This window comes from Culex quinquefasciatus, chromosome 2 (assembly GCF_015732765.1).
Source record: "Culex quinquefasciatus strain JHB chromosome 2, VPISU_Cqui_1.0_pri_paternal, whole genome shotgun sequence".
NCBI classification, from domain to species: Eukaryota; Metazoa; Arthropoda; class Insecta; order Diptera; family Culicidae; genus Culex; species Culex quinquefasciatus.
The window spans coordinates 194,324,645-194,351,111 of record NC_051862.1 but is presented as its reverse complement, the minus strand read 5'-3'; the positions used below and the strand labels follow the sequence as shown (position 1 = coordinate 194,351,111).

At 41.1% G+C, this 26,467-nt stretch overlaps 1 protein-coding gene across 8 annotated transcripts in view; it reads right to left on the bottom strand.

Annotated features, from left to right (window-relative positions):
* LOC6034881 (signal-induced proliferation-associated 1-like protein 2) overlaps window positions 1-26,467 on the bottom strand; it is an 89,757-nt gene that overhangs the window by 43,608 nt on the left and 19,682 nt on the right. For 6 of the 8 annotated variants that reach the window (XM_038251693.1, XM_038251694.1, XM_038251697.1 and 3 more), the window contains exon 3: window positions 24,468-24,544. The exons of 1 other annotated variant lie outside the window; for it this stretch is intronic. In XM_038251693.1, coding sequence (XP_038107621.1) covers window positions 24,468-24,524 — 57 coding nt within the window. In that variant the 5' untranslated portion in view covers window positions 24,525-24,544. Of the gene's footprint in view, window positions 1-7,109; window positions 7,143-24,467; window positions 24,545-26,467 lie in introns of those variants that run through there. One more of the 8 variants, XM_038251699.1, reaches the window with a different exon arrangement.

The window sequence follows — 26,467 nt, the reverse complement described above, 5'->3', positions numbered from 1 at the left end:
ACAGATTTTTTATGTAATATGGTATTGCATATTAGGACTCACAGATATTAAAAGATATCTTGGATTGTGTATTCGAGGGGCTACCATAATATGGACATCCAGAATCTTTAAAAAATATATTAAAAATACTGAATAAAATTCAAGACATACACTAGAGATGGGCAAAAAAAAGTCTTTTGAAAGAACCATTGCAAGATGGCATGGTTTTTGAAATAAATATAATTTATTGAATTTCCAAAAAATGTAGCATTAATTTTGTTTTTGAGAATTGAAAATGTAATTTCAAATATTTCATTGCTTTCAAAAACTAATCCTAACAGTGAATGATTTTCTAAACAAAATGAAAAAAAAACGCATTTCATTGTTTTACTGATTGTACATCAAAGTATTACTGGAGTACAAATTTGAGCATTTCGAATTGCATAATTTGTAAAATATCATCAAAAATCTTCTGAATAGTTTAGAGATTTTGGAAAAACATAAATCCTTTGACCGATTAAACTCTTAGCGTTTATAGACTTTATTGATTTCATTAGAATGTAGAAAAGAATTCACAGAATATTTTCTCCAAATAAAATAACAGCATTAGTTAACTCTTGCAGAAAAAAAACGCAATTTTAAAATTACTACCATTTTTCCAGTATGCCATTCAATTACTCAACTGTTTAGGTTTGAGTGGAAATCTTGTCATAGAAACCACCAAGTCCTTTGGTTTTCAAGGGCATCTTCTCGTTTTTAGTTTTAATTTTTTTACCAAATAATTTATAAAACAAACCTTTTCAGCCAAATTTTGAAAAAGAGCGAAAGAGCCGATCAAAAGAGCGGCTCTTTTTAATGAGCGAACGAAAATGAGCGGCTCCTATAAAAGAGCGGTTTTGCCCACCTCTAATATACACAGACAAAAATCAATTCCCGAAATCGTGAATATTGTTCATGAATGTGAGAACCACGAAGGTATTTATTCAAGAGTAAACGTGAATATATTCCTTCGTAGTTCTCAAATTCATGAGCAAAATTCACGATTTTGGGAATTAACTTTTGTCCGTGTTCTGTGAAATAATAACAGCAACTCACTTGAGCAGTATTGTTCTATCGTTTTTGGTAACAAATTGAAAATTATTTGGTTACAACTGATCAAGATATGACTGTTCGGCAAATTCCTCGTCTCTCTCAACGATCCCAAACACCTGAATGGAGTTCACCATTGAACTTGACAGCCATCACGGTGATGTCCCAAAGATCGCGAATCATTGCCAAAAGAGCAAACACATCGAAGAAGAAGCGTACTCGGCAGCAGTCTCTCTCCGGCCAAGGCTACAAAGTTGCACCTTTTACACACATCAACGTCACCGTGCGCTTCTGGTCACACCGCCGCCGCAGCCGCAGGTCCACCGCGATCACCAATATGGAAAGTACTCACGGACGAGGAAGCGAAAAAAAAAACACCAACAACAACATAACCGCCAAAAACCTGTCCTGGTTTTGTTTCGTGCTTCTTTCTCCAGCCACGCCACGCCGTTTAATGACGTTTCCAATTTAGAAAGTGGTCGCTTGCGGGTGAAATGCGCAGCGCGTTGGAGGGGAGTGCGCGAGCGATCGCGCGCGCTGAAACTTGTTTTGGTCATTCAGCGCCCGAGCTGTGCGCGTCCCTTTAAAGATGTTGTTCTTGTGCGTGGCGTTGTTGTTCTGGCCATAGCGATCGCAGGTCGTAAAAACGAACAGCAAAAACCGCATTTCCTGAGCCGGAAAGTACCGCTACGAAACGTTCTGGAACTGTTACGGCCGAGGCTGCGTCAAGATGTGTCCCAAGTGATGACCGATACGTCAATGAACTGCACACACGGCTTCAGGAAGTTGTCCGTCTTGATGCGGATCGCGCAACGTTGTTCTTGAGGCGTAGAACAACGCGGTTTGCCAAACAAAGAGATCCCGTTCGGTCGCGCCAAAGCTCGCAAATGTCATGATATTTACATCGCAGCGCAATAAACAGTCGGATCTCTCTCAGGCCGAGACACTTTGGAGTACTCTCGTTAACCTATTTATCGAACTGCTGTGTTTGGGTTTTGCGGCTCGGGCGCCACGAAACTCTCCTGACTTCACGACGAAGCGAAACAACACAACTCTTAAATTCACGATCACGACGCTGCTGGGATCGAACCGGTGAAACCGGATTGCCGGGCGCGCGCACTGGGTCATGGCGTTGAGCTACACCTACAACACACAGGTGGCTTCTAAAACGCATGATCATCGAACACTGGAGTTGCAATTATGACACAAACAAGTAATCCGGTATATTCACGTAGGATGAATCATTCGATTGGCAGGCTCCAACGGACTAACCCCCTCCCGAGGTTGAACTCTACCTTGGTTGACTCATACCCCATAGCGAATCCAAGTCAGGCTTCTAATAACCTGGTACCATTCAAATACTTCCAACTTGGAGGGACATATTTATGCTAGGTGGTTCACCCATACATCATGTGCGGAGAATGCGTTGACCATCAGCTGCTGGAACTTGTCCGGTAACCCGATAGTGGTCAACCATGACGCACCCATCTCTGAACCCTGGTGGTACTGGGTGTGAAGGATTTTAATTGTTCTGACGTGCCTGCGGGGGAACGCTGGGAGTGAATTATATTGACGTTTAGTGGGGTACCGTTCCGGACCGAAAGCGATTTTTTTGCTGTGGATCTAATTAACACAGAAACCCACAGTACACAGAGTACGCGGTCAGAACGTGGACAACAAAACAACCAACTCTGAGCGTTACATGAAGAGAGAGGCGGGTGGGTTCACCAATATATCAATCTGATGTATGCGTTGATGTTTGTGGCGCTGACAGGTCCGACATCGTGAGCTTATGGGTTTATGGATTGGCCGGACCGGGCGAGTACCGTTCATAGAACCATGCGTGCGTTTGGGCTAATAAGCATAACCGTTGGCTGCAGTCGAGAAGTGTGTCAACTCGGAAGTGAAGTCACATACACTCAACTGTTGCGTTTTGAACAGTGATGAGAGTGTTTGTCGCGCATTTTCCTGCGTACATTATTGGAGAGGGTCGTTACTAGAGCAGAACATCACGGAAGAAAGTCCGCAGGTGCTTGACTGTGATTTATTTTTAAGTGGGGACATAAACAAACAGGAGCTTTACTCGATTCTTCCGTGAATTCTTGATAAATACGGAACAACTCTTTTTCATTAGGCCATATACTAAATGTATTTGACGTCAAACCGAGACATAACAGCTCGTTAACTGGTTGTTAAACAGACTTTGCGCTTAAATCACGAAAAATTTTTTTTCTCAAATTGAAAGTATATATCTGAAAGAAATACCTATTCAGGAATAGTACTGTAACAGTCCAGACTCGATTATCCGAAGGCCTCGGAAAAAACTTTAGATTATCGAAACTTCCGAGAATTTTTTTTTCGTTGCCATTGTTTTGCTTGTAGAGCTTAATTATGTCCCCTAAACTACGCTAAAATGCTCTAGAATTTAAAATCCAAGATGGCGTCCAAAATGGTGGTGATGTGATATGAAAATAGTAGTTTATGCAACAAGTTGCAAAAAGAGGATTTTTTCAGCACGAGTCGTATATTACGTAAATACGTCGAGTGATGAAAAAAATAAGTTTTGCAACGAGGTCCAACCCCTTTGCAGCAACCCTTTGAACAGGATTATATAATAAATGTCCATGCATTCTGTTAATGAATCCTTTAAATGAATGCTGAAAAGCAAAAAAAAAAATCAGCATTTGTTTTGAAAAGGGTTACCATTTGATTCTGTTATTTTTGGTACAGCAAAGTAGGCTGTTTCGTGTTCAAGAATGACAGAAAACGTATGTAGTTTCACGACGGAATTGCAAAAAAATCATTTCATTGCTCAATAGGCAATCAACCACTCAAATTTATCTAAAATGGAGTCGCAAAATAGTAGTTTATGCAACAAGTTGCAAAAAGAGGATTTTTTCAGCACGAGTCGTACATTTAGCCAACGAGGTTCACCGAGTTGGATAAATACGACGAGTGCTGAAAAAAATCAAGTTTTGCAACGAGTTCCATACAACATTTTTTGCTATTTCGAAAAACACCCATTGAGTGAAATTTTAAGTCGAATTTTCATGTATTTTGTCAATAAATCGTTTAAATCAAAAAAATGTTGAAAAGTGTTACTTTTCGAAAGAAGTGCTAAAAAGTTCAACTTTTCAGCACCTATTTCAGTGCTGAAAAGTAGAACTTTTAACATTTATTTTGAAAAGTGTTGCTATTCGATTCTGTTATTTTTGGTACAGAAAAGTAGGCTATTTCGTCGTTCAAGAATGACAGGAAAAGTAATTAGTTTCACGACGGAATTGCAAAATCGGATTTTATGTTAAAAACAAGAAAGTGAAAAAATACGAAAAAATGTGTTGTTCGTGATTATTTGAGAATACAAACCGTCGGATAATTGACTTCGAATATCCGAAACTTCGGATAGTCGTGGCTTCCGATAATCTAGTCTGGACTGTATTCCAAACAAATTAAGTTATGTAAAATTAAAACCAAGTAACAAGTGAGTAACACTTTCCGCTATTATGTGAAAAACTGACCGGCAAAATTTTCACTTTTTCCCCAAGCATTTCCCATTCTGTGGAAACCACATGTTACCACCGTCATGATTTCATCTGCGGCGCCCCGACGGACACCGACTCCCTCTGCTGACTTACTGACTGACTGACTGACTGGCGAATAGCTCTTCGTTTGTATCGCAGCCAATTTTTCCTTTCCGTTGTTTTGCTTGCCATTTCTCACTTTTATTGAAATGAAAACAAAATTTGCAACGTTTTTTTTTCTTCTTGCTATGTGCATTCATGCGTGCTACACTTGTTTGAGGAGAGTGCAGCGATGAGGGGGTGGTGTCTTATTGTATGCTAATTTTCTAATAAGTGCTTATCGAACACCCCCGCTTGCGCGGAGGAAATTTTCCTCCCAAAACAACAATACAATCGGTCCTCCTGCCTCTTGCTGCTGCGCAGCAGGTGGGAAGAGCCAGCTTTTCCTGTCTTGGCTTTTCTTCGATGGTGCGTTCGTTTGATAACCGCTGGAAAACTGTGCATTTATGTTACGAGGTGCATCGCGAAGCCAACGGAGACAATGGAACCGGTTGAACAATTGTATGTTCAAGGGGCTTGCTTGATGCAACGTGAATAATTTACCGGTGTGGTGTCTTCTTCGGAAGACGCGAAAAGGCAAGAAAGGAGAGGGTTCCGGAGGGCATGACTTGCCAGCTTGACACAGATTTTGGTGCAGTCGTTGAAAGAGCAACTTGTCACTGATGCCATATCGGGTGAGATGAACCTCTGAATTTGCAGTAGAGTGATGGCTACATATTGTCCGGTAATTGTTGTTCATTTCGAAATCGATGGAATCAATGTAACAGATAGGGGCCGACAGGGAAATCGAAGGACAGAAGGCTCATAAGTCATTATTTTAAGACCGAGGTATTATGTCTTAATATTTTGCGAAATATTAAGTGTGAAAGATCTTTCACAATTTTGTGTTGGTGTACGTTTAAATAGAAACCTCTTTTTACGCGATGGCGTTACGCTTTTTGTTTCGTCGATTTATCTTAAACCATACATTATTTTTGCATGATTCAAAAAGCGTTTTAAAGGTCTGAACAAAAATGTTGTGTCGTTCCAGAGAATTCGACAAATTAGAAAAATGTAACGCATCGCGTAAAAGAGGTTTCTCTGTATCTGATTTCGTGAGCATAATGCTCTCAGTGTCACCCTCATTCTCTCAATCTAAATCGAGACCGTTCTACTCTCCACTGTCGAATGTTGGTGTCTTCAAAACATTCACTATAAACTATCTCTTCTATACTAAGTTGCTATCCGTATTTGCCAGAAATCAATTACGATTTTATAGTCTCTCCTGTGGCCACATGCCATCCGCAAGAACTCGGTTTAATTGGCCTTGAAAAGGCATACCACCGACTCAGGACCGGACTGCCCGAGCCTGATGTTCGGCCATCATCGTAGCAAATAGCCCATTTTTCACGCTCGGTCGAGCTTTCTACATTCATCAGCTGTTGGATTCCTGGCCCGGCTTTCGGGCTCATTATGGCGCGATGTGGCTGCACATCGCAGACAACAGTAAATAGTAAATAAAAAAAAGCTTAATCGAATCATCCATCCTTGGACGTGATGCCGCCGGCATTGGTGGCCTATATTTCCCGAGTCCCGTCAAGCTCGCCCGGCTGTCAGGTATGTGTGTGCTTGCAATTCTCCGGTGCTCTGTTTTTAAGAGGTTTTATGTTCTATTAACTATGGGGAATTAATACGAAGTAGAGCCGAGCGGTCCCGAATTAATTACTCAATCTTTTTTTTTTCTTCTTATAAAAATATAACATGGATTGTTTATCGGTCTCTAATGAGGTGGATCTTAAGTAGCTCTGGCGCAACAAAGTTGTTTTTGCTGACGATGTTCCGCCGGAGAAGGTCCACCAGGCCAATGACCGTAGATCCGCGCTGAAGCGTGCAAAGACAACCAAATCGACCATTGTTCTCCGGAGGCAAGTCACACATAATTCTGAGTTCTCTCAGCCAGATCGTCCAACCGAGCAGCAGAAGTCATCGTGTGAAGGTGAATTTTAATAAGAACATCCGAGTTCTCCGGGGGGGTCTTGGACGGCGTGGCGATGATCCCCGCAAGCGCTAATTGAGCTATGCCATTCGAACGGACGGGGGGATCTAAATTATTACATTTTGGGGGTGTCGAAATCCACCCCCACATCGGTACGAAACTCATTAGAGGAACGATGACGACACGTTTGCAAGCAACAGTCAAATTAACAAGTGTGTGAGCAACAGTTGCAGAGTTGCCCAAAAGCTTGGTTCCGCGTCCAATTCCGCAAACGTGGACACAAATGAGGCCTTCACGGTTGACGGCCGAAAACTGTCGACAGCATGGCACACACAATGCAAATAAAGCGTGTTTTCGAAGGGAAAACTATCCGGGCCGCGGAAGGGTGAGGGCATAATTTTGGACGGTTCGGTGACTGTGAAAATCCCCCCTTCTTGTTGGGTGCCGACCAAGGTTGGAAAGTCGAAATTGTCGTTTATACTCACTGCCATCTGTGCGGAATTAAGTGTTCAACGTACCTGCAATAAAACAAAAGAAAAAAGCGAATTAGTTGAATGAAAAATTTACCCGCAAAAAAAATGTTGACAAACATCTACAGATAGAACACAACTCTACAAAGACTTGTAAAGAATGAAACGCGCTAGAAATTCGCCGAAAAATTTCCGCGATTCCCAACAGAACAACATAATCACCCCACTGGAACGACAATTAACTAATCTACTCGGGCCACTTGATTCTAATCGGCCTTTCACACGACTTAAACTACGCTTTTTTTGGGGTCATTACGTTGACCTATTCGCGCCCGCGTGGTTGTCACAAGTTGGGACCCCCTGGAAACCATCCGGCAACCCTTGATTTACCAATGTTTGTTCTTCTGAAACCATTGATTTTTATTTTATATTGAAATTACATTATAAAAAAGTAAATTCATTAAAAAAATTAAAGAAAAGGATTTTTAAATTAATTTTAAACTACATCTTTTCAAGTGTCAGGCTAGATTATAGAAACATTAAACTGTTTTTCATTAAAAGCCTATCGGTTGAAATGGTGCGGAGCTATGATTTTTTGAAAAATGTGTTTTTTTTGCGAAAATCAACAAAAATTACGAAAGTCTCCCTAATGTCCAAACAAAAATAAACGGGTCTTAGTATTTCGGCAAAGGAACGGCCACTGCAATTTAAAGCAAGATGACATTTTTTTTAGAATCGTGCTATTTCGTTTGCAAAATTGCTGTTTACAAAAAAAAAAACTATAGTTGTATCGTATTAAAATGAAGTTGAAAATGTAAATTTCTAAATTTACCTGATCACTGCCGCCATGTTTATGAAACCAAAATATTCGATGACAAACACAAAGAAAACAAAGAAGAAAGGTGTCTACTGTCAGATTTTGAGAAATAAACAAAGTGGTGGGTGAACAATTGTCGATCCTCGGTCCCTGATTTTCCCGGTCGATTCGGATTTTTCCTTTAATTTGGTTTATCCTCCATTGCTATTGTAGAAGGTTCTTTACTTACTCCACAATTCAGAGCAGCTTTCGCTAGGATTCTTGCTCCGAAAAAACAGGAACCCGGCCGGTACCGGTTTTCGGAAGAGGTAAAAAAATTTCTCCGTTTTCCGGCTGCAGCCAGCCAGCCGGCCGATTCAAGAGCTCCTTGGTTTCCGGCCTCATACACACACGATAAACGTCCGGAAATATACCCAAGATACACAGGACCACCCGCGTGACCACTTGACTCAAATTTTGTAATAATTTTATCACAAAATTATTATTTTTGATAAGGCGCGCCATTTCCCTATTTTTATGTAAACAATCAGAAGACACCAATACTAATTCATTCACACATACTAATGCGTGGGCTCTTTGAGGTTTTGGTGACTGTCAAACGTTCTAGGCATTAACAGTGGTGCCAGGGGGCTGTCTAAAATATTACAATGACAAAGTTTATTTGTAAAATGTTTTGGTTTGAACTAAAAAAAGTTTTGATAAGGCCGTTGCAATTATTTTTTGAACTTTATGTCCCTCGGCTCTGACCAAAGTCGAGGGGGGGGGGGGCAAAAAAATATAAAAATAAAAATTACAAGCCTAAGTTTCTACATTTGGATGAAAAAAGTGTTGTAAAATGCATTTTACAGGCGTACAAAAATACTTTTCGTGGGACTGTACAATTGGTATTTCATGAAAATTTAAAAAGTTTTAAAAGTTGAACTCATGCTGAATTAATTATAATCGTAGGAAAATGCATTTTACCGGGTTTTTAGTTGATAAACTGTAATTTTCATTAAAATTTTGAAGTTTTTCGAAAAAATATTTTTTTTTGCCTTCTGATTATTCAGGCCAACTTCGAAGGGGAGAGGGGGCATAAACTTTGAATAATATTTGCAACGGCCTAATTTATTTACAATTACTAAAATAATTATTTAAATTTATTTTATTTTTATTCAAATGTAATTTGAAACGAGTTCCAAGTCAAAAATCAATTTGAATATTTCATAAAAAAAAATCCATATGCTAAAATATACGGATTTGTTCAGATCCAAGAAATTTCAAAAACAAAATTTTTAATTTGCTTCGAATTTTCGAGCAGATCTTTACAAATCATCAGATCTTTAACCTTTGAAATTGAAAAAAAAAATCAAAAGTAATCTGCTTAGAATTTGATAACAGATCTTTGTAAATCATTTAAATTGCTTAGTATTGTTTTCAAAAAAAAGTTGAAAAATACCACAAAAAACTTCTTTATGTTAGAAATAATGATTCAAATTATCTCTAAAAATGTGTAATTTTATTACTTTGTCGGTGTAAACCACTTTTTCATTCTGAAATGAGTATTTTACAATACAATTTTACACCTTCTAAGTTTATACATTTTATAACTTTTTATCGGCTAAACTGAGTTAACCAATTTTGATCATATTTTACCATCTTGGAATTTGAAAGTCAAATTATTCAATTATAAATTCGAAGTTTAAAAAAATATGTATCGTTAAGTCATTAAAAATTTAAAATTGTATCAACTCAGAATGTAAAAAAAAAATATGATAAAGTTTAATTAAGATTTAACTGAATTACAAAAAAAAAATCTCCAAGGGTTAAGTGGAAAATAATACAGTACGCTACCGTCACCGTTTTAAGTTCGGATCCTCCACCCAAAGCTTCTTCACCACTTTTGTTAGGCTGCAGATTTCGTCTGAGAAAGTCTTTCAATAAAAGAAAGAAAAAAAAACTGTTTCTTTTGACCGCCATCGTCGCGCGGAGTCCCCATCATGTCAAAAAGTGAATGATGGTGACCACATTCAGAAGGGGATTCGGGGGTCCCAAAAAAAGAGCGCGCCTCGGTGACGGATTATTGCGGAACTGGAATTATTAATGGTCGCGCGCGATGATGCTGGGTGTCTACCTCTTTTTTTTATAAAAGTGCTAATTAGGTTTAACGATTGGCCACGGCCGGCCTAGAAGGTCCCAAGCCAAGCGGGAGGACAGAATTTTACGATCGGCCAGAATTTTATGATTCTGGGGCAAGAGATGGGTGCCCTGATTACGACGAGCATCACACAATTGGACGCATTAGAGGCGCTGCTTTTTGGGCGCGGTTGTTAATGGAATTTCTGATTACATAATGTGTGAATAAATCACATAACGTTTTTGAAGTTGTTGTTCAGTGTTTTGGCGGTCGGTTCGGTTTATGCTGCATTGTTTATTAATTTCGACAATTACGGCAGTAATAAAATTAACTAATTCACTGACTCTTCTCTTCTGGACAACCCTCAAACAATTTGACTCTAGAATAAAGGCTGGTACAAACAACAAATAAAATAGCCAAAAATTTTCCTTTTTTTTTGGGACGCTGCCTTGGAATCTTAAAAAAAATGTTTGGTTTTGGTTCTGAACCGTTACAATTAATTGTATTTTACCCTAATCCAAAAGCAAAGTACATTCGGAAGTGAAACATTTTAAATACCGTTCTAGCGAAACTTGTTTTTCACTTTGAACCCCAAAACCACACAAGCCCGCGGCGGTTTTCCACGAATTAATCCAAAAAGAACTCTTCTGGCTCGGCTCGTTCCCGGCGGATGTTGCTCTTTTATCCATCGCTGTTGCTACATTTCTTCTGCAGTTCACTCCTCCAATTGAGCCGGCCGCGGTCTTATGTGTGGCTTATGGCAATAAAACTTTCAACTTTCATCCTGTATTGCACTCGAAACCCTCTTGGCTCCTCGTTTGCTCACACCACTCCCAAGTTTACTCATGTGTAGACTTTCATTAAAAGCTTTTTTCCCCCGCACCGGTTGAACCGTTGCAAGATTCTGACCTCGCGAGAGGAAGTTTCACGCCGCCGCCGTAAGGAGATCGCGCATATCTATGTAGATTTTCTCGCGCATAAAATCTAACCAGTCATCGTCATTATTTTAATAGCCAGCCGCAGTAGATCGAGCAGAAATTAACAACACGCTTGGGAGTGGAGATTTTGAGTCTGCTAATTTTTCATAAAGTTCATCGGAGGGGTTTAAACGGCGCTACGAACCGTGCGGAATAGAGCGTACCCGGAGCAGGTCTGGTGCTACCTGTGATACACCCAAAAGAGGGAAGCCAAATCTTGTGACTCCGTTACAACTGCGCTAGCGCTGTGTCGCACCTAACGCCAATGGTCTATCGTTTGGGTTTAGGGGAAATATGCCCATTTTAATCCTAATAAGCGGTCGTGTTTGAATGATGCTGGATAATCTGGACTGTTCCTTGAAATTCACTAAAACCAAGTACACCAAAGAGTTGAGCAACTTTTTGTGAACATTTCTGTTTATTTTCACTTTTATTAAAAGTTATGCTTTTTTTACAAGCATTTAAAAAAAATATTTCCCAAATGCATTCTAATCAGTCGAGTCGAGTGCATAGGCCCACGCCCATTTCTCTATTTTCAGCTTAGAAAATTGATCAGCATCACTGGCTCACTCCAACAGGCGCGGTGGTGGTGTTGGTGGCCACCCTTTGTTCTTTATTTGCCTTCGCTCCTCGCTCGGTTTTCTTCAGCCTTCGATTGGAATGGGTATTCAAAATTCAAATGTCAGAAGACTTAGCGCGTTTGTGTTTTTGATGGTGCTTGCTAATTATTTACATTTTTCGAAATTATTTTTCAAGTGAGTGACTAAGTAATGGTCAAAAGAACATGTTGCCGGTAGTTGGAAGCAATTTTATATCTTAAGCGCTTTGAAATCGTTAGCGCAAGTGAAAAGATATTGATGGCGACTTTCGTTAAGCAGTTAACCTCTGATCTTGCGTGTGGATGTGTGTGCCACCAAAATGATGAGAAATGGTCTCGCAAAATAGAAATTATGACCAAAAGTGCATTAAATTTGACCTTTTTGGCCAGTAAATGGCATAAATTTGCGTGCTTACTCGAGGCGGTGCTGTTGCTATTTTTGGAGCTTTAATCGAGCATCAAACTCTCCATATGACGAAGATAGATGTTTGATTAGAAAGGGTATATTTCCCCTACCTCCTGTCTGCAGGAAAACTATAATTGTTTGTGCCGAATTCACGGCGAGGAAAAGCAGAATCAACGCTTTTGTTTACGTTTAACCCGGTCGTTGTGCACCGTGAACACTGCTTAGATTTGAAGCCTCTGCACAAAACAAATGTTGCTTCCTGCTTCTGTCCAGCAGTCGTTCCGAACGCGTTCATGGTTCAACGCGGTGAACATGATGACGACAGCACGTCGATGTTCCACGTGTCTGTGCTACCTTGTTTGAGACATTGTATACAACATTCGACACGACGAGTAGGGAGTTGTAGGAGCACACAAAAAAAAGAATATATTTCATTGTATGTTCGACAGAGGTTTGTGTTTTTCTGGCTGATGCTCTTTTGGATCATCCAACTCCGACGATACGGCAAGTGTGTCGTAAACGCGACATCTGATTTGAGATGTGTTTTATTACGTGGTAGGCGCTTACACGGCTGAGATTGATGCCTGGCAGAGGGGGTGGTAACATTAGATCTGGACCGTCAGATATTGACGCCTGCCATAGTGACTCACTCGACTACAGAGTTGTAGACTCCGACGTTGGAGACTCCAACGAAGTACAAGCTCACGGACGCTGCTCAGAACTGTACCGTACCCCCCAACATCAACGTTGGCGGCGGAATCGCAGGAACCCACGGAGAGTTGCCGTTCAGAGATCAAAGCGTACTCAGCGAAGAAGATCATCCACCAAAACGACTCATTACTTGTGTGCCGCGGAGTAACGCCTCTTTCCGCAAATTTCGCGGACACGCGCGCCTATTGGCACTTGTTCCGACGACGACTGTGGCAACTATTGTACCCGCGGCGGGACGGTCTTTACGGGCGGTGCGGACAAAATTTATATTTCTAGATTACTTTTTCAAAACAACCAATGCGCCATGGGTTACCTATGTATATAGGACCTTTTGAAAAAGTAAGCGAGATTTCCTTCATCCGCCGGTACCGCACAAACGGCCAGATGCTGTGCGAACTGCCGGAGCTGCTGCTGCTGCTGGGAAAAGGAAATAAAACTGCACGCAACTTCATCTGGGTGGGCCCGCGTCGTGGACGTCGAACAGCGATAACATTTGAACTTGAGTGTTTTTGTTGTGTGCAACTATGAAGCAGATTATAAACTAATGCGCTACAATTTGTTATGCAACTCATTAGAGGGTAATTATAGCAGGGGTAGTCATCCCATCTACAAATTCCTCTCGATTCAGCTTGGATTCCAGCCTGCTTCCCGTTTCAAAGCGGGAAACCTGCCACACCTTCTTGCCAAATTCTTATACAATATCCCATTCCAACGGGCAGAGCAAAAAAAATCATAACTCCAGCACGTCCATCAACGATTTTTTTGAACAACAACCGTCGCAGACGGAGAACACAGCGGATCCCCCGCCGTTCTACACCCGCCAACCTGTCCTGACGTCGTCAGGCTATTGACCCAGAAGAGGAGTCGTTTCGCGCGCGCGTTTCGGTCTTCCTCGAAGACCAAAACAATGACGACGATTTTTTGGGTGTTTCTTGTGCTGGTTCGTCGAACACGACATTCCATCGCGCGCGCGAATTTCGCGCAAAATCAGTGCTATGATTCATCCAACCTGTTTCGAGCTTTGGAGGGTCGGTTAACTTCGCGTGCGCCCACGTGAAATCGGAGGAATATTGCACACAGGATTATAGTTGCGGCTGGGGAAACTTTGAAGTTTGAGGTTTTTTTTTTGCGATGACTTTCAGATGGGGAGATCTCACCTGTGACGACCTCAATTTTTTGCCTGTTTTTTGCTTCCTGTAGAAGGATTAAATTTCAAAATATTTTACCTCCTTGGACGAAGGACGCTTAAGGTTCGTGATCAAAGTGTTAAAGACAAAGGAAGCAGGAAGTGGTCAAATTTTGGATATAGGAAGGTTGTTGAGGGTTTTGAGTCCTAGTTTAAGTCGGAATATATAAAATTTAAGAAGCTTTGCAGTCTGGACTCGATTACACACCTCAGCATTTTTGAAGTTAATGTCAGTAAACGCTTAAGTTTCGCAAGAGTTTGCGCATGGTTGCTTAAGACCAGCATTCCATAGAATTTATACCAAAATTTACTATTTTATTTATTGGTAGCGTGTTCACGGAGCTCAAATCTATCATACCTTGACAAAAGTTAAGCGGTTATTGACATCAACTTGAAAATTAACGAGTTGTGTTATTCGAAATCCTCGCAAAAAAAACCACTTCAGATAATCCGAACTAAGGAGTTGTAGTTTGATGACCAATTGGTAAAAAAATCACTTACTTTTCCAACACTGCATCTTAGAACAGTGTTGTCAAATGATCAACTTTTCATACTTATTGGAAAGATTCTCCAAATATAAATAACTAACGGTTTTCAAAAAAGTTACCAATTCTATTAACATTTACAACATCTGGCTACAAAAAGTTAAGTGATTTCCATTTATGTTTTAAAATATTCTAACAGTGTTGCCAGATTACTTTTTTCCAAGAATGTACCGAATAATGACTCAGGAAGTTATTTGCAATACCAAAATCCGGCCCTCAAACATTCTTGATATTAGACACGATATGTTATGACAGGGTTGCCAGATAGTTATTGTTTTGACTGATCGGAAAGATTCTTCTAAAAAACCATTGACATCTTAACGCATACAGTCCGAACGTCTGATGCGAGATACCGAAAAAAAACTTAAAAATGTTGTATCTTTGGCCTCTATGGACCAAATAAGTTCGTTCACCCCTCAAAAGAACCGGAATCTCTATTTTCAGAATCTACAAAGAAATCCGGAATAGGTCACTTGGCCACGGAGTTATTCCGGAACCTAGGGTAGGTATTTGTGGATGGACCAATTTCGGTAATTTCACAAATGTAATTACCGATATGTCAACCAACACTGCTTTTTGCTCAGGAACTCAAATTTGACATCCTCATTACCATCTGGTGCCATTTGTCCACCCTGCCACCAACCCGGAATATCCGTAACATGGTTCCGATGGACCAATTTCGGTAATTTCACAAGAACACTTTCCGACATGTCAAACAACACTGATTTTGGCTCAGGAATTCAAATTTAACATCCTCGGTACGTTCTGGTGCCATTTAGCCACCCTGCCATCAACCCGGAATATCCGTAAAATGGTTCGGTTATTTCACAAGTGTACTTTCCGATAAGCTTTATACCTTCCAAAAATGGTTCCACTTTATAACTCTCGAATGGATCTTCAAATATGATTCAGTGTTGCCATTTTTGTTTATCTATACCAAAAATTCGAATAGTAATTCTAAACCTTTTTCAACATTATAGATTTCAACTATTTCTATCATTGAATTAGTTTAGAATTAATCGCATAGTTTAAAAACAATTTAATAATTTAAGCCATTTTAATTTCATAACAACTCATATCATACTATCTCACCTCAACAAAAGCACCGATCAATTAAAACGAAAACCCTCAATCAGTGACCCTGTAACCACAGCCACAGGATTGCAGGGCCTAGAATCAAACAGAGCGAGAGCAATCCCGCAGCAATTTAAATTAAACATTTCCGTTTTCAATTAGGAGAACCGAGAAAACAATCTTCTTGCATCACGTTCTAGCGTATGAGAGCCGGCGCGCGATAAGCCAACGAGATCACAGCGGAGTGAAATATGGAGAATGGAGCGAAGGAGGGAAAGCAAACAATTTAATTATCCCCGGGTTGAATGAATGAAACAAAAAACTATATTAAAACGTAAAAAAACAACAACACAGGAAGACACCCGTGGAAGCCGTACCAAATTGAATCAAAGCCAAACTCCACGGAGAATCTGAATGAGTCGTGTTCTAGTGCTGGATCATAAAAAGTGGGGAGATTGGTAGGAATTATCTTAAACGATCCCTCGTATATCATGGCTGCATGTGTGTGAGCTGAGGTTTCTCGACCATGCTGACAGCTTTACGATCGGGCTACCACTTCTCGGCCGCAGATATCCACAGTGGGGATGTCCCAAGAACCACCTCAATACGATTTATTAGAAGCTGCGATTAAAGAACACTTTGTTCGCGCTGCTATCACGTGTTGAGAGGAGCTCCACCACTCATAACAGACGAAACGAGTAGATTGATGACTTACAAGTGATAAGTTTGACATAATTAGGCTGTATAGAGCTCGCCAACGCCCCAGCGTCGTCCATTCGAATACACCATGGACTCCATGGTTCCATACGGAATGCACATGACGTACGATGAAAGCCGTCTGCAGTTATGATTGCTGGTGATGGCAGCAGCTATTTGTTTTAATTTATGGCTTGCATGTTTGTTTAGAAAACTGTGACTGTGAGATGCTCATTTTTTGTTGTTTTTCACTTGAAGAATGGAATGTTTCATACTTTCCAGCAAGTCTGCTTCGCGCAGCGGTTTAAATACCACGAGAAGTTGGCATCGTGCTTCAACGAGGCTCAGACTTCATGAACGGGAAACATTCAACCAGACGGTAACTTCCGCAGCAGCCTCATTATATTGAGACCTGGTCGGTATAGATTGGCCGTATACCTTCAAGTGAGAACAACGAAAGGAAGCAATTTTGGGTTTTAAATTCTCATGGACTCAGCTTTCTCTCAGCGGGGAACAACTTCATCGGTAGTATACTTGGGATGAGTAGCTCCTCTTTCCGTAAAAAGTTGCATGAGGATCTGCTCGGAGCAATTACTGCAATGTTGTATCATGAATCCACGGAGAACTCGGGTTGAACTCCCCAGGACAAACAAAGCCCAAGTTACCCTGCCCAAACTAAGTAGTCCAACGCAAACTGCTCCAAAACATTCTCACGTGCAGAGCATCCTTTTTTGGCCCACTGCCAGCCAACTCTTGCGAAGATTGCTCTTCTCATAACTTCTTAGCCCTGTTTCTGCCTGTCCAGAACGTGAGAAATTTTGCATTTTCATAATTGCCGCTAGCGCTGACTGGTTCGTCGCAGGCTTATTAAGTGCGGGGACCCCCTCAAAACAAGAACTAAATGGTCTGAAGAAGCCCCGTCCGTCCCAACTCGGATTACCCGCGGCTCCAACTTTCCACAAAAAGGGCGTCCGCGTACAAATTCTCGGTAATAAATTAATGGCTTTAATTCGTCTCAACTATTTCTCGTTGTCGCGTAGATTTAAGGAAGCATGGGATTTATGTTGGGTTGGTCGGTCCCGCGCCAAGGATAGGAAATTCTGCGGATTCCGACGACCGGGCAATTAAAACTGTCACTGTCAGACGCGTTGCATTGCGTTGTTTGTCTACGCGGGGCGAAGTTCTTCGTTGGAATTCGTGGTGGTTGGATGATGTGGTTGGTCTTCTCACGCCGCCGCTAATCTGGCCCGGTCACGGGACGACGGGTTGGTGCACCACCCGGGTAAACAGAGCTGTATTTGCCGAGACTAAATAATTTCTCTTCTGGCCAAGCAGGTTTGCGGTTGTTTCGTTGGGCGCGTTTTCGACGGATTTGGGTGGAATTAGACAGTGTGGCGTTACGTGCGCTTGGATTAGACCCGTCTGCGACAATTTGGATCGTCACTAGGTTGAGATCTGGGATGAAATCTTGATCCAGAGTATAAATCACCGTCACCAGCGTGATTTTTGGATTACGGAATTAATTCTTTAATTAACTCTTTTAAGATTGAGCGAAACTAATCTAAAAAAGAGTTCTAGGAGCAATTCAACCTGCATATGTTTGATAGGTTTCACCAATCTGAGTACTATGCATGAGTTGAGCAACCACGTTTTATGTCCATTACGTAAACAGACTCTTAAAACTAGACGGGGCTAAATGGTTCGCTTGACGATGTAATGACAGTCTCTGATCATTCAAATTAGTCAATCTAGGGCTTCCTGCCCTAAGGGCAACAGAGCTTGATACTGCTCAAGCGAGGGATTTATAAGCTAGCAAAGTAATAGGACAGAATTGAAGCTTTTCAAATGAATCTTGCTAGCTTCGTTTATTCATAAATTTGTTTCAAAAGTTTTATGTTCCGGGTTTTTTTGTTCTTTAGTCTTTCTAATAAAAATAATACATTAAAAACATAAGTTTTAAATTCAGTGTCCCAATCGAATTGTCAAAACCGGATTTGTTGGAGCTGCCAAAAAAGGATTTTTCATCGGTATGATATTTCATGCCATGTCGGTAAAAAGTTTGGCGGGGTTTGACACTCCTACGCCAAATGTCTGCCTGACATATGGCATTTAAAAAAATTAGCAAATAAAAGAAAAAAAAAAGATTTTTTCGTGATTTGATTTTTTTCTACAACAATAAAAGCTCAAGTTAAAAAATTAAAAATGTCAGAAAAACTTTGACTACATTGTTATTCAAAACCAAACATTTTTTAAATGTCTTATCCTAATAACGGTTATCTATACCCGTTAAACCGTTAATTTCAACGAATTATAAATGCAATTTGACCTTAGGCTACCATTAATTAAAACTAGTGACGCTGAACTTAAAAAAGTACCGCACAGGTTGATCGACTCTATTAACCTCACGCGCCGAGAGATCGCGTGTCCGCGCGTTCAGAACGGTTTTCCGCCAACCACCAAAACATGACCTATTGCCATGTAAGAATAGACAATAGACCGGGTGGTATTTCCTCTCGCAGATCTCAAACATGTAAGCTTCTTTGACACGGAGAAGTTGAGTGATTTTCCAACCGCAATCCCACAACCACAGAACAAGCGCACGAAGGAGATGTATTGAGCAGAACACGTACGCATTAGAAGTACACCAGCCTGCGTGGTTTGCGTTGCGTTACCGGTAATTAATTTAATTAAACTGTAATAAACAGCATTAGTGACCGCGATTTTGGACCTGCTGTAACCCCTCTAACGGAGCAAGGCCGGATTGCGTGCGAAGATGGGCTCCTACGGCTTTACGCGTCAACGCGCAGACGAGTCACAAAAATAAATCTTAATTTATCGTCCCCAATAATTGGACTGGGCGACGACGGCGTTGATTGGCATCACAGGTCGTAACTTTTCCAGGCGGCCCATACAATAGAAATAATTGTGTCGAAAATGGGCGATTGTTTTGACCACTGGCCGATGACTTATGGCCTCGACATTAGCGCGCGTGTGTAACGCAGGAAGTCTCTACGCCAATGGTGGATTCATCTAAGATTGATTAACAGCTCCCGCCAACGCTTCGCTTTCGTGGAGGTTTGCTCGCGACACAGATTAACAAACAAAGTGCCATCTTCGAAGCCATGAATCAAACGATCGCGCCCCCGCGGCCCTCCTCTTCAACAGCTCGTTAACAATTACATCGAAAAAGCGCGTCAACCGATGATGATGGTGATTTACGAAATAGCTTCCACAACCGCGCCATCCGTACGATTCTGGGTGACCATAAATCCACTCTGGACTGCAGGGAAAGAAGGGAAGCAGCAAAAAAAACAACCGCATTTGAATATTTACCCACATCTGGCGTTCTAGGAAAGTTTCCCCGAAAAAACTTCACAATAAGCAAATAAAACTATAAAGGCATTCCATGCTCGTGTACAACATGGGGACTGCGAGCAAGAGAGAGAGTACGAGGGGACCGAACAAATTCCCCACAGTAAAATTTATATATGATAACTGAAAACGGAGTGAATGCAAATGGGCACTTCCTTGTATGGCGCCAGCCGAGCAAAGTCAGAAGCATTTTTCAAATAAACTCATATAAATCAGCCGGACCACCATAAAACGATTGACCAACTAACGGAGCCGTGGTCCACATTTGCCAATTGTTGACCTGAATGTTTTCGAGTTTGAGTTTAGAGTTTGACCAAAGATTCTTTTTGCCTCAATAAGCAAATTCACTCGACAATTTAGCTTTTAACACTCACAGGAAATGCATATTGCAGAAAGTGCCATTCTGGTCTTGCAACATAAAATAATTGCTTATCTATCAAAATATGCATGAAACACGGTGATTGTTTTAATTTGCCATCCCCCAATATGGCAAAAGAATCAACGTAGGATGATTTTTTTGAATAATTCAAAAAAAAATTTCTTTGGAGTATTCAAATTAGCTCAGTATCCCCAAACAAATTAAATACTTTAAATACATTAATGAAAGTATTAAATTTGTTTGGGGATACAGACCTCAATTTGCTCTCCATCCGCATTGACTATTTCCTATTCCTAATTTTCTGTTCTTCTTTTGCTCTCCCGATTATCTGTCTCCAAGGGTCCTGATTTTCGGTTCAATGAACAGAAACCACTCACTCATCGCCTATCCATTCGTCGCCTATTCTAACCCGCTAGCATTCATGAGCGAATGATACTCACAAGCAGCCAGCGAGTGGCCCGAACTGTTCACTCAGCGAACAAATACATCGTGAAATTTTTTGCCTACTCCGTCGCTCGACGACACTCACACACTACCATGCTCAGCGAAGAGCCATTCTCACAAAACGCCAGCGTGGCAGTCTTTTTGTTTTCCCACCCTCAGTTTGCCGTCAATTTGATTTTTTCTTGGTGGATGTTTCTTTGAATGGTGTCTACAATGTTATGAAATCAAAATAAATGCACAAATTAATTGATAACATTGATTTTAGGCAACCCAAATCAATGAGTATAACGCAGCGCATCAGAGAAAAAATGTTTTCAGTTCAGAGTGATCGGCGACGTTCGGCCTGCCTGACTGACGGAGACTGAGCCGATCAGAGAGAGAAGGAGAGTAGAAAAGAGAGTGTTCGGGAGCGATTGGCTTCAAAGTGACAAACAGTAGGAATTCATCAGGGCAGTATCGCGTCGCCTGCTATTTGTGCTCGCGAATGGAGTGGTTGATTTTGAGCAATCAGGACCCTTGTCTGTCTCTAATATGTCCCTGTGAGGGGATCATCGATCCATCCGCATAGACACACTATCTTTTCAATTTTCTACTTGGCTTTCTTTATATTTTTCATTGCTTTTTTCACAATTACTACCAGTCTTTGTGAGGGGATACTGAGCTCGATTTGCTCTCCATCCGCATTGACCTTTTCTCAACTATGTTTTTCCTTTTTATGAGTAGTTAGAACCAAAGCCGGAGATTGGGAGGGAGCATCAGGCCAGTGGACGGTATGCTGTAATGGCGGAGATTGGATGTAGATAGTGGAAGACCAAAACTACATCACAAGGGGGAAATAGTTTATAAATTATACAATTCTAAAGGATTGTCTAATTTCAACATCTATTGATCTCTGTCAGTCTCCAGCTGTCTGTCGCGCCTTTTTAAGCCCCCAACAGGGTGCGAGCCCTGTTTTTCAGCTTTGTCAGACTTTTTTCGGAGTTATTGGAGGTTACTGTCGGGAGGAGATTCTCTTCCCCTGAGGACACCGTGAGTGATTTTGCTTGTTGGTGGCCCTTCATACGGTAGTAATTTGAAGATGTTTCCTTTAAGTCTGAGCCACTGTAATTCTAGGCAACCGCTACATAGGTCATCCTTGTGGCTCTTTTGGTTATCAAATCAAATTGAAAAAAATCTCTTTGGCCATTCATTATAGCTGGCTACACTATCATGAGATATCGAAACAAAGTTTGATGATCTGACTTATTTTTCATATCATGATTAATTTTGGACGTAAAATTTAAAAATCTGGAAAAATTGGCAAGATGAGTACATCTACATTTTAGTTATTTTTAAAACCGAATGTTTTTTTAATGAAAGGAACTTCCAAAACCGTTACCATAACGATTATGATTAAGCAAGGTTTCAGAAAAGGTCAGACGATGCAAAATTTACTGATTAATGTCCAAGTTGACACGTTGGTAGCACATTTTCTCACTTGCCTCAACCAAAGAATCGACCCCGGAAGCAGCTTCTCAAATTTACAACTCTTTGGCAGTGCATTAAGTTTTTAGAACATCATTACCATTACGGATGCCATAAAAAAAAGAATCTCAGCTATTTCAATTTGTACGCTCCAACACCATCTAACGACGGTGGGAACAGCTGACACTTGGTGCCATATCCGGCGCGTGGCGCCACCGCGTGACAATTAGAACACAATGTGTCATAACGCGATGATGTCCAAGGATCCTGAAGCGACGAACCACGCAAAACATCTTAATTCCACCCGAAAGGTCGTCCACATCACGCACCTGCATAAATCACACCAAACCTTACCGGCTCTCACGACTCAATCTCGTCAGTCCGAGTTAAGTGCGGCTTAGCCATTGTCACCAAGTCATGTCATCGCGATTGTTCGGTACTAACGCAGGCCTTGGTTTGGGGGTTGGAACCCCACGGCAGAGGGGTGGGCTGGTTAGTGCCTCTAATTTCTTCAAGTCTACGACTGTGTCGACATTGGTCAATTCTATTCAAAACAGACCGGGAGGGACGCCATCAACGGGACATCAATTGTTAGGCATGCGAACATAGACAAACAAGTATAATTCGTTGAAAAAAATGTGAAACCTTGAACGAAACTAGCGCAATCTGTTGTCCTTTCGCGAAACCACAAATGAACGACCAAAATTTTAGTGAACGCCAATTTTCGTAGCTCACTACTGTCAAATGCGACTTTGTTTAAACTGACCGTTCGAGTTAAACATCTCGTTGTCTGTGACGCAACCTTAATGAGCAAACTTTTTCACCAACTTGGGACAACCCATCAAGTGTCCATCAACTTTAGCTGTGTGGGACTGCGGTGAAAATTAATTTTCACCTCATTTTGAGCCATCTTTGCGGGGGTCACAAATTGGCGAAAGGGCGGTTCGCAATTAGTCGCTTCGCGGGGGCGAAGCCCACCATCATTTCGTTGCCGCGCGGTAGCGGGCCCGTTATCAATCCCCATTATGGCCATTATGTAAAAGCTAAAATGCTAATGGAGCTCGTTTTTTTTTTCGGCGAACCAGCTTAATAAATGCGATTAGCTGCCCCCGCGAGGACGTGGAATTACTTGGAACTCGGAACGGCTCCAAGTGACAGCGTGACATTCCCAGCTTTCCCGCGAGGCTTTCGTCGTCCATCCATCCGTCTGAATTCAAATCGCCAAAATGCTCGAGCATGGTCGCCCCAAACTGCCTGGAAGCGAAACATGGCCGCAGAAAAACGTGACTCTCGTTTCGGAATCAACCCGCGCTGTGTTGAGCCATATTCTGTATTTAGAAACCGACTAAGCCGCATATGCATGGATGCCCTCGAGAGACTCAACGTGGAACGTGAATCATTAAGTACCTACTTGCGCGGAATTATGCTAATGCCCTTACGGTGCGCGATCTTTTTTCAAAATATTAATGGTGAATTATTGATTTGTGGGTCTCCAGCCAAACTGCCTCATCTATAATCCACCCCAGCGCATCACTAAAGTGTGTCGAATGAGTTCCGCAGACACCTGACTTGGCAGATGACGACATTTATAGACAGTAACTAGCTTGAGTCACCCCGTTTCGAGATGTTGAAGCACTCTGCTGAGAAATTGCGTCTTACTTTGCTGATTGAAACTATTGGAAGCTCTTGGAATCGGACCCATTCAGATTTTATTATTTACTTAAGGAAAAAAAAGTTGGATCCCGTGGGATTTGAACACATCTTATAACGAAACGACACCGTCAGCGTTGCGCCGTTACCGTTCGAGCTACAGTAACCGCTAGAAATAGCAAGCACAGAACGCAACACTTTGCGTTCTCTTTTGTTCGTCTCTTCGTAACTCGTATTTGGGCGTTTCTTCGGCGAAGTAGTAAATTAACAAATTTCCGCATTATCGCACAAATTTTTGAACCGAGCAAGCAGGTTTCCACTTAAAATGTGACCCCTGAACAAATCTAAAAACAATCAGAATAAGCTTCCTAATGACATCCGACACTCACCGCAACAAGGAATCGATCGGCGCAAGTTCACTGCACGCTTCACCAATCAACGTTCACGTCACTTTGCAATATCCTTCTGAATCTCACCACTAAATCAAACCCCATAAAAGCCCGTTCTTGTTACGGTCACTTTGGCCGACTGACCACAAAGATTACTCATTCAGGTGAACCTCCGCCGCCAGGTCGCGACTTGTGGTTTCTGGGTTGGAAAAAAAACTGCTTCTCGCAGGAAATGCTCCGTCGTATTTTATACCGCCCGTTCTTAACTTTTATTAATATATCAGCGGCAGGAAGATCTACCTTGCAGCGAGAAGGATGTGGAAAGACACAAAAACTACAGCAAAACTACATCGAGATCGAGCGATCGAGAGAGAGTCACAAAAAAGAGACACACCGGAAATAGGATCGTTAAGAAGAGAGAGAGAGAGAAAAAAAGGGTTGACCGAAAAGAAGACCAAACCGAGCTTGAGAAGAGAAAGGATTCGAGAGCGGAAGAACGAGATAGAGTGAAGAGCCACACATCAATAATGACAAAAACTTGGTTATTACCTTGGTCTTCTTAGCGATCGGGTAGTGGACGGAGGATGCTCTGGTCCTATGATACATGCAAAACTGTGACCACTTACCTAAAATGAGAGAGAGAAAAACATAATGTCATTAATTAAATGTGTCGTAAAATTAACGCAATTTTGGCGCACTGTCCCACAAAACGTGTTGTCACTTGGACAAAAACCACAAAACCAGAAATTGAAACACGTGCAATAATACCAATTAACTAGAAAAATAAACGCAACCAGTCGATACTGACAAAACAACTGCACCTACAGAAGTGCATCTGTTTCCATTGCAGCGTTTAAGCGACTGATAATGATGCACTGAACAGAGTGAGCATAACTGTCTTATATGCCTCTTTTTTAACGTTTTGAAATTTTGTTCCCACACCAGATGATCGCGAGTAAAACGGACTCAAATTGATCAGAGAGAATAATCGTAATTGAGAGAGGATGATGCTGAGTTTGAGATGATCAAACTGCAGTTAAGACAGATATCCGATCACCCCGTACAATCACCTGGGTACTTTACACTAGCCTCTCGACAATGACATTGGGTCAGCGAGCACGCGGGTATCGAATACAGCCCAGTTGTTGACGCTACATGTTTACTTGGAAGCTGCAATACTTGGCCAGAGAAAAAAAACGCTCATCAGAGTGCAAAAAAAAACCTGTCTGGTGATGAACTGCAGCAGCTACATCGAATGATGCAACCGTTTTTGTCATCGTCCGAAGCCGTTTTGCCGATAATAGCACTTCCGGCGTCGATTCTGGGCTAAAACCGGTAGTCGCGATATAAAGGGGCTGTGAACGTTGGGTTGGGGGCAAGAAATCGCTTTTTATTTATGCCTAGTTTCAAGTCACCGTAACTTTAGATTACATTCAAAATTAACCATTGTTAAGTTAAAATATACCGATTATCTCCGGCCAGATAACAACAGTTGCGGTTGCTCATCTTTTCGGGTAAAATTTGTTAATAACGTCATTATGACTAAACGCTTTCCTTCGATAATTAAATTTGCCGAAACTCTCTCAATTTATACCGGAATCGGCCATTGTTCGTCGGAGCTCGCAAGCGTCGATGTCAAGCCTAATTTCAAATTTAGACCCCTCCGGTGACCGTTGCTGTTTGTTTGTGCGTTCAAATTTTCGACCATCAACAGAGCAGTTGGCCACAGAGATAAATTATCTTCATCTCCTTCAGCTACGCACCACACTCTTCACTCGGGGTTGCGGTTTACCTGAGCGGCTGATATGCTGAATATTGCCCCCGAACAGCTTATCTTGGGACTGTTTTCTCTCTCCAAAAACTAACTCCCCTACTTGGTTCACGTCTTCCATACTATTTGAACGTAGAAATAGGGGAAGGTGGGGTAAGACGACCATATGGGACAAGAGGAACAATCACTCGTACGGCCGTATTTTCTACAATTTTGATTATTTCCAGTATGAGGATTTGTTGCTAGCAATGCAATTAGCTGTTTCTACTAACACATAGCCGCCAAAACGACGTAAACGCCACGGGGCATAAGATTTAATGAAGTTCAAAACCTTTATTTTCTTATAATATTTGGAAAGTTCAAAATAAGGCTTAGGGTACGTTTTACGGCTCATTTTATCAAAATGCTATTTTTCCTAGATCAGTAGTGTCCCTACCAATGACTTGCACCGATTATAAAGTATGATTTAACTTTTGGTTATTTTTGTTGAGAGCTTTTAAAAAATCTTATTCAGGTTTTTGGATTTTTAGCATGGAAAAAAATACGAATTGCTACAACAACATATTTTATTGAGAAATAAATACATAAAAGTACTTAAAAACTGATGAACAATTGTTAAAAAAAATTGTCGATGCAAAATATAGTGATATTATGAAAATTTAGTATTTATCATCTAAGTAATAATGTTTTTCGTAAAAACGATTAAGTTTTTAGTAAAATATTATTATTTTATCTAAAAATTAAAGAAACGTTTCAAATACATTCTAATCTGATGTAT